Raw genomic sequence first — 19549 nt, forward strand, 5'->3', positions numbered from 1 at the left:
CACCTCACACTTCTCCGGGTTGAACTCCATCTACCACTTCTCAGCCCACTTCTGCATCCTATCAATGTCTCTCTGCAATCTTCGACAATCCTCAACACTCTATAACACCATCAACCTTTGTGTCATTTGCAAACTTGCCAACCCACCCTTCTACCCCCACATCCAGGTCGTTAATAAAAATCACAAAAATTAGAGGTCCCAGAACAGATCCTTGTGGGATCCTGCTAGTCACAACCCTCCAATCTGAATGTACTCCCTCCGCCACGACCCTCTGCCTTCTGCAGGCAAGCCAATTCTGAATCCACCTGGTCAAACTTCCCTGGATCCCATGCCGCCTTCTAACTTTCTGAATAAGCCTACCGTGTGGAACCTTGTCAAATGCCTTACTAAAATCCACGTAGATCACATTCACTGCACTACCCTCATCTATATGCCTGGTCACCTCCTCAAAGAACTCTATCAGGCTTGTTAGACATGATCTGCCCTTCACAAAGCCATGCTGACTGTCCCTGATCAGACCATGATTCTCTAAATGCCCATAGATCCTATCTCTAAGAATCTTTTTCAACAGCTTCTCACCACAGACGTAAGGCTCACTGGTCTATAATTACCCAGACTATCCTTGCTACCTTTTTTGAACAAGGGGACAACATTCACCTCCCTCCAATCCTCTGGTACCATTCCCGTGGACAATGAGGACATAAAGATCCTAGCCAGAGGCTCAGCAATCTCTTCACTTGCCTCGTGGAGCAGCCTGGGGAATATTCCGTCAGGCCCCGGAGACTTATCCGTCCTAATGTATTTTAACAATTCCAACATCTCCCTTAATATCAACATGCTCTGGAACATCAACCTCACTCATATTGTCCTCACCGTCATCAAGTTCCCTCTCATTGGTGAATACCGAAGAGAAGTATTCATTGAGGACCTCGCTCACTTTCACAGCCTCCAGGCGCATTTTCCCACTTTTATCTCTAATCGGTCCTACCTTCACTCCAGTCATCCTTTTGTTCTTCACATAACTGAAGAATGCCTTGGTGTTTTCCTTTACCCTACTTGCCAAGGCCTTCTCATGCCCCCTTCTTGCTCTTCTCAGCCCCTTCTTAAGCTCCTTTCTTGCTACCCTATATTCCTCAATAGACCCATCTGATCCTTGCTTCCTAAACCTCATGTATGCTGCCTTCTTCCACCTGACTAGATTTTCCACCTCACTTGTCACCCATGGTTCCTTCACCCTACCATTTTTATCTTCCTCACCGGGACAAATTTATGCCTAACATCCTGCAAGAGATCCTTAAATATCGACCACATGTCCATAGATTTCCCTACAAAAACATCATCTCAATTCACGCTTGCGAGTTCTAGCCTTATAGCCTCATAATTTGCCCTTCCCCAATAAAAAATTTTCCTGCCCTCTCTGATTCTATCCTTTTCCATGATAATGCTAAAGGCCAGGGAGCGGTGATCACTGTCCTCCAGATGCTCACCCACTGACAGATCTGTGACCTGACCCAGTTCATTACCTAATACTAGATCTAGTATAGCATTCCCCCTAGTCGGCCTGTCAACATACTGTGACAGGAATCCATCTTGGACACACTTAACAAACTCTGCCCCATCTAAACCCTTGGAACTAATCAGCTGCCAATCAATATTAGGGAAGTTAAAGTCACCCATGATAACAACCCTGTTATTTTTGCACCTTTCCAAAATCTGCCTCCCAATCTGCTCCTCGGTATCTCTGCTGCTACCAGGGGGCCTATAGAATACCCCCAGTAGAGTAACTGCTCCCTTCCTGTTCCTGACTTCCACCCATACTGACTCAAAAGAGGATCCTGCTACATTACCCACCCTTTCTGTAGCTGTAATAGTATCCCTGACCAGTAATGCCACCCCTCATTCTCATAAGACGTGCTCCCCAATCCAGTCAACATCCTTGTAAATCTCCTCTGCACCCTTTCTATAGTTTCCACATCCTTCCTGTAATGAGATGACCAGAACTGAGCACAGTATTCCAAGAGGGGTCTGACCAGGGTCCAAAAAGCTGTAAGATTACCTCTCGGCTCTTAAACTCAATCCCATGGTTGATAAAGGCCAATGCACCGTATGCCTTCTTAACCACAGAGTCAATCTGTGCAGCAGCTTTGAGTGTCCTATGGACTCGGACCCCAAGATCCCTCTGATCCTCCACACTGCCAAGAGTCTTACCATTAGTACTATATTCTACCATCATACTTGACCCACCAAAATGAACCACTTCACACTTATCTGGGTTGAACTCCACCTGCCACTTCTCAACCCAGTTTTGCATCCTATCGATGTCCCACTGTAACCTCTGACAGCCCTCCACACTATCCACAACACCCCCAATCTTTGTATCATCAGCAAATTTACTAACCCATCCCTCCGCTTCCTCATCCCAATCATTTATTAAAATCACCAAGTGAAGGGGTCCCAGAACAGATCCCTGAGGCACAGCAATGATCACTGACCTCCATGCAGAATATGACCCGTCTACAACCACCCTTTGCCCTCTGTGGGCAAACCAGTTCTGGATCCACAAAGCAATGTCCCCTTGGATCCCATGCCTCCTTACTTTCTCAATAAGCCTTGCATGAGGAACCTTATCAAATGCCTTGCTGAAATCCATATACACTACATCTACTGCTCTACCTTCATCAATGTGTTTAGCCACATCCTCAAAAAATTCAATCAGGCTCGTAAGGCACGACCTGCCTTTGACAAACCCATGCTGACTATTCCTAATCATATTATGCCTCTCCAAATGTTCATAAATCCTGCCTCTTGGGATCTTCTCCATCAAGTTACCAACCACTGAAAACTCACTGCCCTATAATTTCCTACTCCCTTTCTTGAATAAGGAAACAACATCCGCAACCCTCCATTCCTCCGGAACCTCTCCCGTCCCCATTGATGATGCTTAAGATCATTGCCAGAGGCTCAGCAATCTCCTCCCTCGCCTCCCACAGTAGCCTGGGGTACATCTCGTCTGATCCCAGTGACTTATCCAACTTGATGCTTTCCAAAAGCTCCAACACATCCTCTTCCTTAATATCTACATGCTCAAGCTTTTCAGTCCGCTGCAAGTCATCTCTGCAATTGCCAAGATCCTTTTCCGTAGTAAACACAGAAGCAAAGTCCAGTACTCATTAAGTACCTCCACTATTTCCTCCGGTTCCATACACACTTTTCCATTGTCACACTTGATTGGTCCTATTCTTTCACTTCTTATCCTTTTGCTCTTCGTACTTGTAGAATGCCATGGGGTTTTCCTTAATCCTGTCCGACAAGGCCTTCTCACGGCCCCTTCTGGTTCTCCTAATTTCTTTCTTAAGCTCCTTCCTGCTCGCCTTATAATCTTCTAGATCTCTATCATTACCTAGTTTTTTTGAAACTTTTGTAAGCTCTTCTTTTCTTCTAGACTAGATTTACAACAGCCTTTGTACACCACGGTTCCTGTACCCTACCATCCTTTCCATTTCATTGGAACATACCTATGCAGAACTCCATACAAATATCCCCTGAACATTTGCCACATTTCTAATGTACATTTCCCTGAGAACATCTGTTTCCAATTTATGCCTCCAGGTTCCTGCCTGATAGCTTCATATTTCCCCTTAGTCCAATTAAACGCTTTTCTAACTTGTCTGTTCAACACTTCTCCAACCACACCCACCCCCCCACCCCCAGAGGGTGTAGCTTGGAGGATCAGAAATAACACTGGGGACCTGCTGAAGGATGTGCCTGCAGTGGCAAGGGTCCAGAGGTGGTTCATGAGAATGATCCTGGGAATGAACAGGTTAATATATGAGGAGCATTTGACAGCTCAGGGCCTTTACACAATGGAGTTTAATAGAATGGGGGGGGGGGGGCAGAATCTCATTGAATATTGAATATTTAAGGCCTAGAAAGAGTGGAACTCTGATTGGTCCAAGCCCAAGTGCGAAAAGAGGATCGGACATGAGGCTAGCAACCCAACTCCATAAAAACCCAGAGCTACAGAAACACCAAGAGAAGCTCCAAAGATCTCATATCCTGGGAGAGAAGGGATCTTTGAAGATGGGCTACACCTGGGGACTCATGAAGGCCTGGCCCAGGACAAAGGACTCTGATGAGCTACTGTCAGTGGCCTCTGCCCCAGTAGGGGTGATGGGCTTAAGTAGACAAAGAGGAAATAGAGAGGATGTTTCGAATGAGTCAGTGTATTTGATCAGTTCAGTTACATGTGCCACGGTAGCGTAGCAGCACGACATCACAGTCCTGGGAGTTAGAATTCAGAGTTCAATTCCGGCACCCTCTGTAAGAAATTTGTACATTCCTTCCCATGGTGGGTTTCCTCCTGGTGCTCCAGTTTCCTCCCACAGACCATAGACCAGTGATTAGGTTAATTGGTGATGTAAATTGTCTTGTGATTAGGCGAGGGTTTAAATCGGTGAATTTCTGGGCAGCACTGCTTGGTGGCCTGTTCCACACTCCATCTCTAAATCAGACATCAACAATAAACATGTTATTAACAAAACTTTAATCATTTAGCTGCAATTTAACAATTCCTTTCTCACACCCAACATATTCCCAGATACAAATTCAACCTCACTCTTTCAAACCATTTTAAACTTCACATCACCCCAAAAAGTACCAAATACCCAAATGATTAACTTTACAAAATTAAAACCGTTTTGTAATGATCCCCAGAGTGGGTGAGCAGCTGCAGGTTTCTTTCCAGGGTCACTTGCCCAGGTGTGGCCTCTTCCAACATGGTCTTATTAGCGATGTGCCTTGAGTGGACTTGCTCGTATTTTCAGCCTCACTTGGAGACCAGCGGAGCCCAGGACACAGAGGAGGGGATGGCATAGGTTACAGGTGTGAGAGTGTCTCCATGGCTGAGGCCAAGGGTTCTGCAGCTCACGGATTTGGTCCCTCTCTGTCCTCCAGAGGGGTGGTAGAGGCTGCCACCGCTCTCCATGCTTGGGAGATTGCTAGAGGCCAGGGATCGATTGAGTTGAGGGGGAGGGGGAGGGGGAGATCTCCAGTGGCAGGAGGATTTGTGATGAAGGCTCCACCATGGACGTTGCAAGCCCGGCTGCGAAAGGAGGAGGGTTGGGCATGGGGCTAGCAACCTCATCCCATAAAAATGTCACAAAAATACCAACAGAAGTTCTAAAGACCTCATCCCTGGGAGAGGAAGGATCTTTGAAGATAGGCTATACCTGGAGACAATGTGAAAGACTGGCTCAGGAAAGAGAACTCTGGCAAGATGCTCTCAGAAGCCAATGCCCCATTAGAAGTTAACCAACCACTCCTCGGCTGAAAGAGGAGAGGGAAGACGTCGGGAAGTTTTGTTAATTAGCAAGCTGCTAAGATTGGGGACACTCCATCTGAAAAAGCAGTGGAGTCTGATGGAGCTGGTTCGTTCCACAGAATGTTTGATTCGCAAAGATTTATAGGATGGAGGAAGAGAGGAGGAGTATGCCTGATCTGAGAGCTCTCTGAAAGAGCGATCAGTGACAGAAGGGATTGAGGTGAGAGAAGGGGACGGCGGGGGGGGGGGAGGGGGACGGCGGGGGGGAGAGAGGGGGACGGGAGAAGTGGATGGTGGGAGAGGAGGGAATGGGGATGGAGGTGATCACATGTGGGATGCTGAGGTTTCCATGGCAGACACAAACTGGAGGTGGCGGTGAGAGGGGCTGAGCGGGTTGTGGGTGATCCCAGTCCTCTGTCTTCAGGGTGCTGCTTCTGCTCAGCATTCCAGGGAGGTGTCCAGGCGGAAAGGGGGCTCCCCGGTTTCCCGATTGTGGTGCGCCGGTGTCTGCAGTGAGAGGCAGTCCTTCAGGCCACATCCAGTCACTGGAATCCTCCAAAGGCAGCTCCCTGCAATAAAGCACGCTCAGGTCAGAGAGGCAAACGGGAGGGGAGGGGCAGAGGGTGGTAAACATGAGGAATACAAAGGTGGTGACGATAGCATTGGTGGGACACAATGATGCTTTATAGGCAGTTAAGGAAACTGCTAATAATTCTACTAAATATACTTTTGCTGGACAACAATCGCTGTAATCCGCTGCCTGTAATTTCCCTTTGGGGGATGTGAATTTCAACCCTTTGTACAAGCTTGCATTTTTGCGGTATCCTGAAGGATTTGGCAAACTGGATTCTCGAGACACTGCTGGAGCAGACTGGAACACCGGGCCAGAGAGGTGGTGGTGGGCCCAGGCCTGACAGTGGAAAACAAACTGATGTTTAGCCTATTTAAGTGCTGAGCCAGGTCGAGGGCAGAGGATGGACCAATGTTTGGCTCACTGCTCCTTGAGGTTTGACTCATCTCAACACTGAAGTGACTCTACAGCCATTAGCACTAATCTCAGCACTAAACTGGGCTCTGCAGCCAGGGCCTACAGCCATCGGGCTCCTGGACTGTTGGCTCTCGCCTCAGCGCTGAACTGGCAACATGGTTGTGTACTCACTTTGGGGACTTGCAGTTCTGAGTATTATTTGTTTACTTTTTTATTGTTTGCACGATCTTTTGCACGTTTGTTCTGTTTTCCACACATTGGATATTTGACAGTCTTTGTGGTGTGGGGTTTTTCATTAATTTTATTGTGTTTCTTTGTTTTGTGGCTGTCTGCAAGAAAATTCTCAATGTTCTCTATGGTGTTCATAATTTGATAACAAATGTACTTCAAACTTTGGTTTTGGATCAATCATCTGTCCATGAGCTGGGGAGCCAAAGACCATTGACTACCCTGAGACCAACGTCATCCACCCCTGGAGAGACTGTAGATTGACAAATAATATCAAAACCAACAGCTCTACAAAACACTGGATAGACCACACTTGGAATATTGCATTCAGTTCTGGTTTCCTCACTAAAGGAAGGATGTGGAAACTTTAGAGAGGGTGCAGAGGAGATACACCAGGATGCTGCCTAGACTAGAGGGCTTTAGAGAGGGTGCAGAGGAGATTCACCAGGATGCTGCCTGGACTAGAGGGCTTTAGAGAGGGTGCAGAGGAGATTCACCAGCATGCTGCCTGGACTAGAGGGCTTTAGAGAGGGTGCAGAGGAGATTCACCAGGATGCTGCCTGGACGAGAGGGCTTTAGAGAGGGTGCAGAGGAGACTTACCAGGATGCTGCCTGGATTACAGAGCATGTCTCATGAGGAAAGGTTGAGTCAGCTCAGGCTTTTCTCTTTAGAGAGGAGCAGGGTGAGACATAACTTGATAAAGGTGTACAAGATGAGAAGAGGCATAGATAGAGTGAATATCCAAAGACTTTCTCCCCCAGGATGTAAATGGCTAATACAAGAGGGCATAATTTTAAGTTGATTGGGGAAAAGTAAAGGGGGGGATGTCAGAGGTAGGTTTTCCAAACAGGAAGTGGTGGGTGTGTGAATTGCACTGTCAGGGTTGGATATATTAAGAGACTCTTAGATAGGCTGACTGGATGATACAAGAACGGAGGGAACAGTTAGATTGATCTCGGAGGAGGTTAAAAAGATAGCACAATAACGTGGGCCAAAGGGCCTGTACTATGCTGCAATGTACTGTCTGTCTGTGTTCATTGTCAGAAAACACCAGGACATGCCTGATGAAAACCACCAGGAAATCCGGGGGACCACTAACCACAAATGCAGGGTGCACCCGACTTCAGGAATATCTACAGCCCTGTCTCCACTGAGGGTTGCGGCCCATAGGAAAGAATGGGTGGTGAGGAAAAAGAATGAAGACAAGACAGTGATGAACCAGAGAGACTAGGACCAACGTGAAACACTGACATTTCTTAAAGGTTCCTTAAGGTGGGTGCAGTGGGGAAAAGCTCCCACTACCTATTAAATGCTCCTAATGGTGTGTTTCTCAAATAGCCTCTGACAACCAAGTCTAGCTCCTGGCCTTTATATGTGGCTTACCACTAAGCCTGATGGAACCGTTTCTACTGACAGAAGGGGCAAAGGCAGGTTACTGATGCCTTAAAGCCAATCACTTCAGGCAGATGGGGCTCTTCAGCTGTAGTTGGCAGCTCACCTAGAAGGAAAGCGTGATCTCTATTGCCTCGTGGCTATACCCACTCAAGGGGAAGGCTTCAAGAATATCCCCAAGAGAAAATCTGGAGCTGCACTCCCTAAGGCAGTCCTACATTGAGTTCAATGCTGACTGCTAACTCCTGTGACACCGCTGATGCCAAACTTTATCAGTCTCTGCCATTCCTTTGGATTCATCAGCTGTGTGGCGAGGGGCGAGACCATATTGTACTACCCTGGCTTGTGTATCACGTAGACAGCTGGGATGCAACATTCATGGTTGATTCTAAGCAATGGAAGCCTCTGACGTATTTTATTACTTTTTATTTTATTTACTAACAGGCCCTTCTGGTCCACGAGCCCACGCTGCCCAATTACACCCATGTGATCAATTTACCTACGAACCCAGACATTGTTAGGACATGGGAGACGACGGTAGGAATTGAACCTATGTTTCTGGGGTTTATACTGGCGTTATGGTAACCGCTGTTTGGAAAGGTAGGGACTGATCGACATAGCATTAACCCTAAACCATACGTCTGCGGGAGGAAACCAGAGCACTCGGAGAAACCCATGCGGTTAGAGGGAAAATGTAAAATTTCCTATTGAACCCGTGTTGCTGGTGCTGTAATAGTGTTTCCATGCTGCCCAGCTATCTCTCAGACTGGGTTCCTGCACCCTCCCGTACCTGCCCATACTGGAAGGCTTGTGGCTGGGCTGCATTTACGGCAGGTTGCTGGGGTCTGTACGCTGCGTATTGTTGCCCTGGATCTTGCTGAAAGCTTCTAAATTGTCCTTGAGAGTTCTGTGCAGAATCTGTAAGAAGCAGAAAATAAGTCAATTAGCCGATGAACTGAGCTGTCAGGAATCTTTGGGGTCAGAAGATTGCAGTGTTGAGGGTAGATTTAGAATTGGTCAGACTGTATTGGAGCAGGGTAAGCAGATTTGAGCTTCTCATCTTAGATATACAGTGCACACAAAATGCTGGAGATCAGGCAGCACATAGGGGAAGAAACATTTGACATTTTGGGCTAAGATCCTTCATCAGGATTTTTTTTAGAGGGCTAAAACTAGAGGGCTATGGGTATGTCTAGGTAGTTCTAAGGTAAGGACATGTTCGGCACAGCTTTGTGGGCCGAAGGGCCTGTATTGTGCTATAGGTTTTCTATGTTTCTATCTTTAAAAAAAATCCTGATGAAGGATCTTAGCCCAAAATGTCAAACGTTTATTCCCCTATGTGCTGCCTGATCTGCTGAGTTCCTCTAGAATTTTGTGTGCACTGTATATCTAACAAAGGATTTGATGGCATTGGAGAGGGTCCAGAGGAGGTTCATAAGACCAGGGTTGAAAGGGTTAATGTGTGAGGATCATTCAATAGCTCTGGCTAGAGTTTAGAAGAATAAGGGAGATTTCATTAATGCATAACAAATATTGAAAGGCCAAAAATCTGGGATGCAAAGGGACTTAAGAGCCCTTGTGCAGAACATCCTAAAAGTTAACTTGTAGGTCGAGTCGGTGGTGAGGAAGGCAAATGTCATGTTAGCATTCATTTCAAAAGGTTTAGAATACAAGAGCAGAGATGTGATGCTGAGGCTTTATAAGACACTGGTGAGGCCTCATCTTGAGTACTGTGAACAGTTTTGGGCTCCTCATCTAAGAAAAGATGTGCTGGCATTGCAGGGGGCCAGAGGAGGTTCACAAGGATGATTCCAGGAATGAATGGGTTATCATATGAGGAACATTTGATGGCTCTGGGTCTGTTCTCACTGGAATTCAGAAGGATGAAGGGGGATCTCATTGAAACCTTTCAAATGTTGAAAGGCCTACAGAGAGTCCATGTGGAAAGGTTGTTTCCCATGGTGAGAGAGTCTAGGACAAGAGGGCACAGCCTCAGGATAGAGGGGCGCCCTTTCAAAACAGAGATACAGAGAAATTTCTTTAGCCAAAGGGTGGTGAATTTGTGGAATTTGTTGCCACATGCAGCTGTGGAGGCCAAGTCATTGGGTGTATTTAAAGCTGAGATTGATAAGTTCTTGATTTGGACATGGCATCAAATGTTACGGGGAGAAGACCGGGAACTGGGGTTGAGAAGGGAAAAAAAAGGATCAGCCATGATTGAATGGGCCAGATGGCCTAATTCTGCTCCTAAGTCTTATGGTCTTATAAATAGAGTGAATGTGGAGAGGCTGTTTCCTGTAGAAGAGGGGTCCAGGACCAGAGGGCACACCCTCAGAATAGAGGGATGTCCATTCAGAACATGAGGAGGAAATTTCTTTACCAGAGGGTTGTGAATCTGTGGAATTAATTGCCATAGACAGCTGTCATTGGGTATGTTTAAAGAGGAGGTTGACAGGTTCTTGGTTAAAATGGGTGTTTAAGCTTATGGGGAGAAGACAAGAGAATGGCAGTGAGTGGAATAAGAAATGGTATGTCAGAGAAGACCCAGTGGGTTGAATGGCCCCGTTCTGCTCCTTATGACTGAAATGTGCCTGTCTGTGAGCTCCCAACTTTAGTGCTGTTGAGAGAGGGCTCAGTATAAGGGTTAATACAGCCTGCTCCCTCCCTCCTCTTGGGCGAGATCCCAGAATCTCTGCACCAGCTGGCTCATGGGACTCACTAAATTCCTGAGGCGTGCTGGTCAGTGGTTGCTGGTTGGGGAACTGCTGAAAGAAGGTCTGCTGGTGAGCACTGGAGTTCTGCTGGAACTGCCCCTGCTGAGGTCCAAACCAGTTGTTACCTGCAAGAAGAGAATGAACATCAGGCAAAAGGTAAATTCTCTTTGCTGAACGCCGCGACAAGGGGTAACACGGAAGCGTAGAGGATAGCGTGACGTTATTTCAGATCCGGACGTCACAATTCAGAGCTTAACTCTGTAAGGAGTTTGTATGTATTCCCTGTGAATGCTCCGGTTTCCTCCCACTGCCCAAAGACGTATTTGTTGGTAGGTTAATTGGTCATTGTAAATTGTCCAGAGATTAGGCTCAGGTTCAATCGGTGGGTTGCCAGGCAGTGCCACTTTTTGGGCTGGAAAGGCCTGTTCCATACTGCATCTCTAAATAAATTATCTAAAATTAAAAACATCAGCCCAGCTGAAAGGTCCCCTTTCACTGCCACAGCATCCTGCTCACATCCATTCTAAGCACAGGGCTCTGATGACTGAAAGCTAAACTAACGATCCCCAGGAGCAGGGCTCAACTCCACTGGGCTCACTGCCTCAGTAAAGCAGCCAGCATAATTAAAGACCCCAGCCACCCAGACATTCTCTCTTCACCCCCTCTTCCATTGCCCCTCAGTAGCATAATAGGCAGTGCGGGTCAAAGTTTGGAGTTGAATTGTACGTTCTCCCAACAGAATGCATGGGTTTCCTCTGGGTGCTCCGGTTTCCTCCCACAGTCCAAAGACGTACCGTTAGTAGGTTAATTGGTCATTGTAAATTGTCCTGTGATAGGTTAGGGTTAAATCAGAGGTTACTGGGGGTTGCTGCGGGCACAGTTCAAAGGGCTGGAAGAGCCTATTCCGCACTGTGTCTCTAAAATAAAATACAAAAGCCTGAAAGCACACTCTATCAAGCTCAAGAGGAGGTTCCACCTCACAGTTACAAGATCCCTGAGCTTGATAACATAGAACATGGCCCATGATGGTGTGCCGACTTTTCCTCTACTCCCTACTGGGCCACTGATTAAAGAGCGATTTTATGTGTCACATCTATATTAATACACACAGTGAAATGCAGTGCTTGTGTCAACGTCCAACACCGTCCAAGGACGTCGCCGTGCTTCTGGTGCCAACATAGCATGCCGACAACTCACTGACCTTAACTCGTATGTCTCTGGAATGTGGGAGGACACCAGAGCAAGCCCGGTCAGTCACGTACAACTTCTTACAGACACTGGTGGGTACTGACGAGATCGGGCGTTTTCAGGCTAGTATGGCCGTAGGCGCCGGTGGGTATTGAACCCAGGTCGCTATCACTGTAAAGTGTTATTCTCACTGTTATGCTACCATGCCCCCCACAACCCTTCTAACAGAATTCCATTTCAAAAACCTTGCTGATAAAATGGTCCCTGATAAAACGGGACTAAACCACCCCACAGATTGAAACAAAACACATTAAAGCCAAGCTAACAGATTCTCTCTCCCCATTCATTCCTTTCCATCTTTTAATAGACAATAGGTGCAGGAGTAGGCCATTCGGCCCTTCAAGCCAGCACCGCCATTCACTGTGATCATGGCTGATCATCCACAATCAGTACCCCGTTCCTGCCTTCTCCCCACATCCCTTGACTCCGCTATCTTTAAGAGCTCTATCTAACTCTTTCTTGAAAGCATCCAGAGAATTGGCCTCCACTGCCTTCTGAGGCAGAGCATTCCATAGATCCACAACTCTCTGGGTGACAAAGTTTTTCCTCAACTCCATTCTAAATGGCCTACCCCTTATTCTTAAACTGTGGCCTCTGGTTCTGGACTCCCCCAACATCGGGAACATTTTTCTTGCCTCTAGCATGTCCAATCCCTTAATAATCTTATATGTTTAGATCAGATCCCCTCTCATCCTTCTAAATTCCAGTGTATACAGGCTTAGTCGCTCCAATCTTTCTACATATGACAGTCCTGCCATCCCAGGAATTAACCTCGTGAACTTACGCTGCACACCCTCAATAGCAAGAATGTCCTTCCTCAAATTTGGAGACCAAAACTGAACACAATACTCCAGGTGTGGTCTCACTTGGGCTCTGTACAACTGCAGAAGGACCTCTTTGTTCCTATACTCAACTTTCCTTGTTATGAAGGCCAACATGCCATTAGCTTTCTTCACACACTATTCAGGTAGTAATCTGCCTTCCTATTCTTGCCACCAAAGTGGATAACCTCACATTTATCCACATTAAACTGCATCTGCCCACTCACCCAACCTGTCCAAGTTACCCTGCATTCTCCTAACATCCTCCTCATATTTCACACTGCCACTCAGCTTTGTGTCATCTGCAAATTTGCTAATGTTACTTTTAACCCCTTCTTCTAATATATATTGTAAATAGCTGCGTTCCCAGCACCAAGCCTTGCGGTACCCCACTAGTCACTGCCTGCCATATTTTAAAGCTTCAATTCAATCACAAGGAAAGTTAGGACAGGAGGAGGAGGCCATTGTGAAACTGCAGAGAGTTGTGAATACAGCCTCTCCTCCCTGGACGCTCTACACTTCTCACTGTCTCAGTAAAGAAGCAACAGAATCAAAGACCCCACCTACCCTGGGCATTCTCTCTTCTCCTGTCTCCCGTGACGCAGAAGATACAAAAGCCTGAAAGCATTTATCACTGGCTCAAGCTAAGGATCTACCTTGCTGTTATGACTACGGAAGAGCCCCCGAGTACAATAACATCAAACAGTACAGGTCCTTCAGCCCACAATGTTGTGCTGACCTTTTAACCTACTCCAAGATCAATCCAACCCTTCCCTTCCACATAGCCCTCCACTTTTCCTTTCATCCATGTGCCTATCTAAGAATTTGTTAAATATCCCTAATGTATCTGCCTCGACGGCAGGGTGTTCTGTGCACACATCACTCTGTTAAAAAGCCTGCCTCTGACACCCCCTATACTTCATTCTAATCACATTAAACTTTCTGCCCTGGGAAAATATACAGTACTCTCTAATCCAGGCAGCATCCTGGTGGAATGCTCATAACGTACCTCGTTATCAACTTGCACCTTATTGACTACCTACACTACTTTCTCAACTGTAACACTTTATTCTGCATATTCTATGCTGTATAATGTATGCACACCAATAATAAATGTACTTTGAATCGCTTGTACAACCTCACTGTGTAATGAATTACTGTAAGACAAATTTTTCACGGTATCTTGGTACTGTGGCAATAATGAACATCTGCATTTGGTAAGGCCATGGCTGATTCAATGTTGGCCTCAAAGCCACTTTCCCGTGCTCTTCCTGTGACCACCTTGGTCGACTGAATCTCTTGCTTACAGAGTTGCTGTGCAGTGAGTCTGTCTCCATGGGTCTCTGCGGTAGAGACTCGCAAAGATTCCCGGCCTGGAGGCAAGATCACCCACGATGTAATGGAACGCCCAACCCCTGTGATTCCTCATACTACGTCCCTGACCGGAGTTGCTGGATTACCTTCTGGATAGAGCTGTAGGTTCATTCCATCAGCTGGAGCCTGCGACTGGGTGAACTGCTGGTTGAAGAATTCCCCCTGGGATCCTTGCTGCTGTGGTGGAGCTGACACCAACAGGTAAACACACAGGTAAAAGGCTTGAACCATGAGCATACAACAGAGAAGAGCAGCACAAATCCTTCACCCCACAATGCCGCGCCGGCCTTTTAACCTCTTCCAAGATCCATCTAACCCTTCACTCCCAAGTAGCTCTCCATTTTTCCCCATCCACATGCCGGTGTAAGAGTCTCTTAAAATCATTCAGGGAGGGATGTGTAGCTAAGACTGGGGAAATTCAGAATCAGAATCAGGTTTAACATCACTGGAATATCTTGTGAAATACGTTGTTTTGCGGCAGCTGTACATTGTAATATATAATAAACTATGTTACAACAATACACATATATTAAATAAGTCATGCAAAAAGAAGAAGAAAAAGTATTAAGGTAGTGTTCATGGGGTTCACTGTCCATTCAGAAATCTGAAGGTGGAAGGGAAGAAACTGCGGCTGAAATGTTGAGTGTGTCTTCAGGCTCCTGTACCTCCTCCCTGACGGCAGCAATGAGAAAGGACATGTCCTGAGTGATGGGGGGGGGGGGGGCGTAATCATGGATGCCACCTTCCTTTGGAATAGTGATAAGCAGACAGTCCCCAGATCAGGGTCAGGAGTGAACACTAACATACAAAACTACCAGTCATATCAGAGTTCTGTAATGGGGCCAATTTCCCCAAGGCTGCAAATAAAAATCATACCACAGCACCCGAGTGTTTACAATCTGTTTAATGCAAGGTGACCGTGGAGCTGTCAGACAATCGTGTGCTCCGCATGAATGAAATCTGTCATCATTGACCCAGTGAACCTGAGCCCACACCAACAACTACCACCTGGCTGCTGTCACAGCACACACAGCTGCATCTGCACGTCCTCAAACACAATGAGAACAATCCGGGGTCATTCACTCTATTCGGTGCTCCTGGTGCAGCCTCCCCTACATTATGAGACCTGATACAGTTTGTGGAATCGCTTCGTCAAGCACCTTTGCTCCATCCGCCACAAATGGCTGAATCTTCCAGTCGCTCCTCATTTCATTTCACTTCTCATTCCCATTTTGACACGTTGGCCCGTGGCCTCACTCAGGTTGGAGGAGCAACACCTCATGCTATGTCTCCAACCTCATGGCGTGATACCGATTTCTCCAATTCTGGGAATTTCTCCCCTCCCCCTTCTCTCTTTTTCCATTCCTATTCTGGCTCCCCCCCTCATGCCTTCTTTTCTTTTCACCTGCCTATTACCTCCCTCTGGTGCCCCTCCTCCTTCCCTCTCTCCCATGGTCCACTTTCCTCTTCTATCAAATTCCTCCTTCTTCTGTCTCTTACCTCTTCATGCTATCACCTCCCAGCTTCTTACTTCATCCCCCAGCCCACGCACCCACCTTTCCCATCCCCTCACCTGGTCTCACCAATCTCTCGCCAGCTCGTACTCTTCCCCCTCCCCTCACTTTCTGCTTCAGGCTTCATTCCCCCTCCCTTGATGAAGGGTGTCAGCCCGAAAAATCAACGGTTTATTCCGTCCTATGGATGCTGCCTGACTTGATAAGTTCCTCCAGTATTTTGGATCCCACCCATCCTGCTCATGGACTGTTTGTCCCTCTCCCATCGGGGAGGAGGCTACATAGCATCCACGCCAGGACCACCAGACTCAAAAACAGTTACTTTCCCCAAGCAGTCAGGCTGATGAACACCTCCACCCTCTAACCCACCTCTCCACACCTCCAACCACCACTACTTTATCATTTCCTGTCAGTCACCTTATATACAGACACTCCTGTGCCTAGCGTCAGTTTATGGACATGCAATTAATTTATGTATATAAGATATCTTATGTATTTGTATTTATTTTTTAAAATTCTTGTGTTTTGTTTTGTATTGCATCAGATCCAGGGTAACTATTATTTGTTCTCCTTTGCACTCGTGTACTGGAAATGACATTAAACAATCTTGAACCTCGGGTGTGTTGCTCTGAATTTCCAGCAGCTGCAGAATCTGCAGTATTTAGAATAAATATCGCTGATGCCTACCTGGGTTGTGAGAGCCTGGCTGCAGGTGAGTTGCCAGGGACGAGCCCATGCTCACCCCCATCTGCTCCTGGGCTACCATGTTCTGTGGGGGAGCTGCTGGTTGGTTGAAGTTTCCCACATTGCCGTGGCTAACCGCTGGTAAACCCATCGAGGTGCTGGGCACAACCTGTTGGCAATGAGCCTGGGGAAAGGTGGTGCCAGCTGTCGGGGGGGGGGGTGAAAAAACCAAAGGTTAGTTGGAGGTAACAAAAGTGTTCTTCCTACTACTTTCCCCAGGAGACGTGGGAGTTGTGGTATGGTAAGTGTTAAAGACAATTTCCATACGAGGTTGACTGTGGCGCTGTCTAGTCAATCCAGATAAGGGAGGTCTTTGAAGTGAGAGCACTAGAGCCAGCCCTGCTTACTACAGACAAGACAGGCAAGGGTGACTATGGCAATTTGTATTTAACTGGACGACCGGGGCCTCTGAAATGAGACCTTTTCTCAAAAAATCTTTGAAGAACATAGTTCTCTTTACACAGTAGGTGGTGCCAGAGACAGACAAGATAAGAATAATGGAAGGATGTGAAACTCACACAACTGAGAGACAGTTGTTTTACTAAGTTCAAAGTGTCATCAGTTGTCATCTCATATTTCCCATTGACTTTTAACACACCTGTTGTGAATGGTGATTGGTCTTGCAAGTAAAAAACTCAAACGTACACAATTTACCAAGTGGTCAGCATCCGTAGCTGATGAGCAAATTCTGTATAAAATGTTTCTCTGTTCAGAGCAGAGTGGTGACAGCGGCCATGTTGTTCTCCTTGTGCACAAGTAAAATAAAGTATGTTTGAGCCATAGATATGGCCCTTGTGGCTAAAGGGATCAGGGGGTATGGAGAGAAAGCAGGTACAGGGTTCTGAGTTGGATGATCAGCCATGATCATACTGAATGGCGGTGCAGGCTCGAAGGGCCGAATGGCCTACTCCTGCACCTATTTTCTATGTTTCTATAGTGTGCATGTGAGCTGGGTCCAATCATTTTATTTATTATGGGTAAAGACAATCTCACTGCTTCTCTCCTGCCACACACACCCACAAACTAGGTGAAAACCTCCAAATGGATAGCAAAGCTGAAATCGATTTGATTACCCTTACAGTGAAGCTTCATCTGATTATTTCTGATGATAGTTGAGTGGGGGCTATGCTGTTGTGGGTCTTCAGGCAGACTGAACAACATCACAACACCATGCCTCAAAAGGGTGGCATCCAGCATTAGGATCCCATCACCCAGGACATGCCCTCTTCTCATTGCTACCATCAAAGAAGGTGGTACAGGAGCCCGAAGACACACACTCAATGTTTCAGGAACAGCTTCTTCCCGTCTGCTATCAGATTCCTGAATGAACAATAAATCCATGATCACTACCTCACTATTTTGTGCTCTCTTTTTGCACTACTTAACTTATTAACTACATTTCTTATAGTAATTTATAGTCTATTATATATTGTAAGATATTTCTGCCGCAAAGCAAAAAAAGTGATGACATATGCCCATGACATTAAAGCTGATTCTACTTATTGAACCAGACTGAACATTGAACAGAGGAGAACAGGCCTTGCAGTACAGGAACAGGCCTTGTGGTCCATCATGTCTGTGCCCACTATGATAGCAAATGAAACGAATCCCACCTAGTCCCGATGAAGGGTCTTTGCCCGAAATGTCAACAGTTTATTCCTCTCCATAGATCGACATTGACCTATCGTTAACTGAGGGTCCGTGGGAATGCCCACCATTGATGCTACTTAACCTGCTGAGTTCCTCCAGCATTTTGTGTGTGTTACTCTGGATTTCCAGCATCTGCAGAATTTCTTGTGTCAAATTCCATTTAAGTGCATGCTATAGGAGCACAACAGTTAGCACAACACTATTCCAGCTCAGGGCGTCAATTCCACGGTCCTCTGTAAGGAGTTTGTACTTCCTCCCCATGACCGCACGTGTTTCCTTCCTCAGTCCAAAAGCCTACAGATTAGTAGGTTAATGGGTCATTCTAAATTGTCCTACGATTAAGCTAAGGTTGAATTGGTAGGTTGCTGGGCGCTACGGCTCATAAGACTATAAGACAGAGGAGCAGAATTAGGCCATTCAGCCCATCTAGTCTGCTCTGCCATTGCATCGTGCTGATCCTGGATCCCATTCAACCCCATACACCTGCCTTCTCACCAAATTCTTTGATGCACTGAATTTGATCAGGAAACAATTAAATTCTGCCTTAAATATACCCAGGGTCTTGGCCTCCACCGCAGTTTGTGGCAGAGCATTCCACAGATTCACTACTCTCTGGCTAAAAAAAATTCCTCCTTACCTCTGTTCTAAAAGGTTGAGAGTATCCTCTAGTTCTGGATACCCCCACCAGAGGAAACATCTCCCCATGTCCACCCTATCTAGTCCTTTTGGTAAGTTTCAATAAGAATACCATCTCAGTGAGTACCTGCCCAAAGCTGCCAAATACTCTTCATTTGTTAACCCCTTCATTCCTGGAATTATCCTCGGGAATCTCCTCTGGACCCTCTCCAATGATAACACATCCTTTCTGAGATATCGGGCCCAAAATTGTTGACAATACTCCAAGTGCGGCCTGACTAGTGTCTTATAAAGGCTCAGCATTATCTCCTTGCTTTTATGTTCTATTCCTCTTAAAATAAATGCCAACATTGCATTTCCCTTCTTTACCACAGACTCAACCAGTAAATTAACCATGAGAGTCTTGCACCAGGACTCCTAAGTTCCTCTGCAGCTCTGACATTTGAACCTTCTCCCCATTTAGATAATAGTCTGCAGCATTATTCCTTTTTTTTTTTTTAAAACTTTTTTTTTATTGTTTTCAAATTGTTACAGAATAAATGTGCATGAAAAAAAAAAGTGTTACCCAGCCCCCTCCCCTTAACCCCTCCCCCCTAACATCCCTATTAAAAAAATAAGAAAGAGAAAAAAAAAAAGGGAATGCCTGGATGTTGGAAGATCCCCACATACTCCACGGAGTTCTCATTTTTTTTAAAATATATGTTAAAGTTCTTTTTCTTTTCAATCTATAATAATACCTAATCTTTCCACTTTCGTGGTATCCTGGGAAATCTTTATAAAAGTCTCCATGTTGCTATGTGTGTCCCCACCATTCATCCAGGCAAAAAGATAGAAAAAAATTAAAATATAAAGGAAAAAAAAAATAAAAAAAAAATACCCCCCTACTAATGTTGTGGAAAAAAGACACAACATTACCCCC

The 19549-nt window shown here is 46.1% G+C and overlaps 1 protein-coding gene across 1 annotated transcript in view; it reads right to left on the reverse strand.

Moving 5' to 3' along the window:
- Positions 1-4526: 4526 nt before the first annotated feature.
- The window catches only part of ss18l2 (ss18, like 2), a 38222-nt gene continuing 23199 nt past the window's right edge, over positions 4527-19549 (reverse strand). Inside the window, exons 5-9 of the mRNA XM_073070478.1 lie at positions 16288-16488; positions 14173-14274; positions 10649-10768; positions 8720-8847; positions 4527-5889 (exon numbers count right to left, since the gene is read on the reverse strand). Of these exons, the coding sequence (XP_072926579.1) occupies positions 5863-5889; positions 8720-8847; positions 10649-10768; positions 14173-14274; positions 16288-16488 (578 nt within the window). The 3' untranslated portion in view covers positions 4527-5862. The remainder of the gene's footprint in view (positions 5890-8719; positions 8848-10648; positions 10769-14172; positions 14275-16287; positions 16489-19549) is intronic.

This window comes from Hemitrygon akajei, chromosome 17, assembly GCF_048418815.1.
Source record: "Hemitrygon akajei chromosome 17, sHemAka1.3, whole genome shotgun sequence".
Taxonomy (NCBI): Eukaryota; Metazoa; Chordata; class Chondrichthyes; order Myliobatiformes; family Dasyatidae; genus Hemitrygon; species Hemitrygon akajei.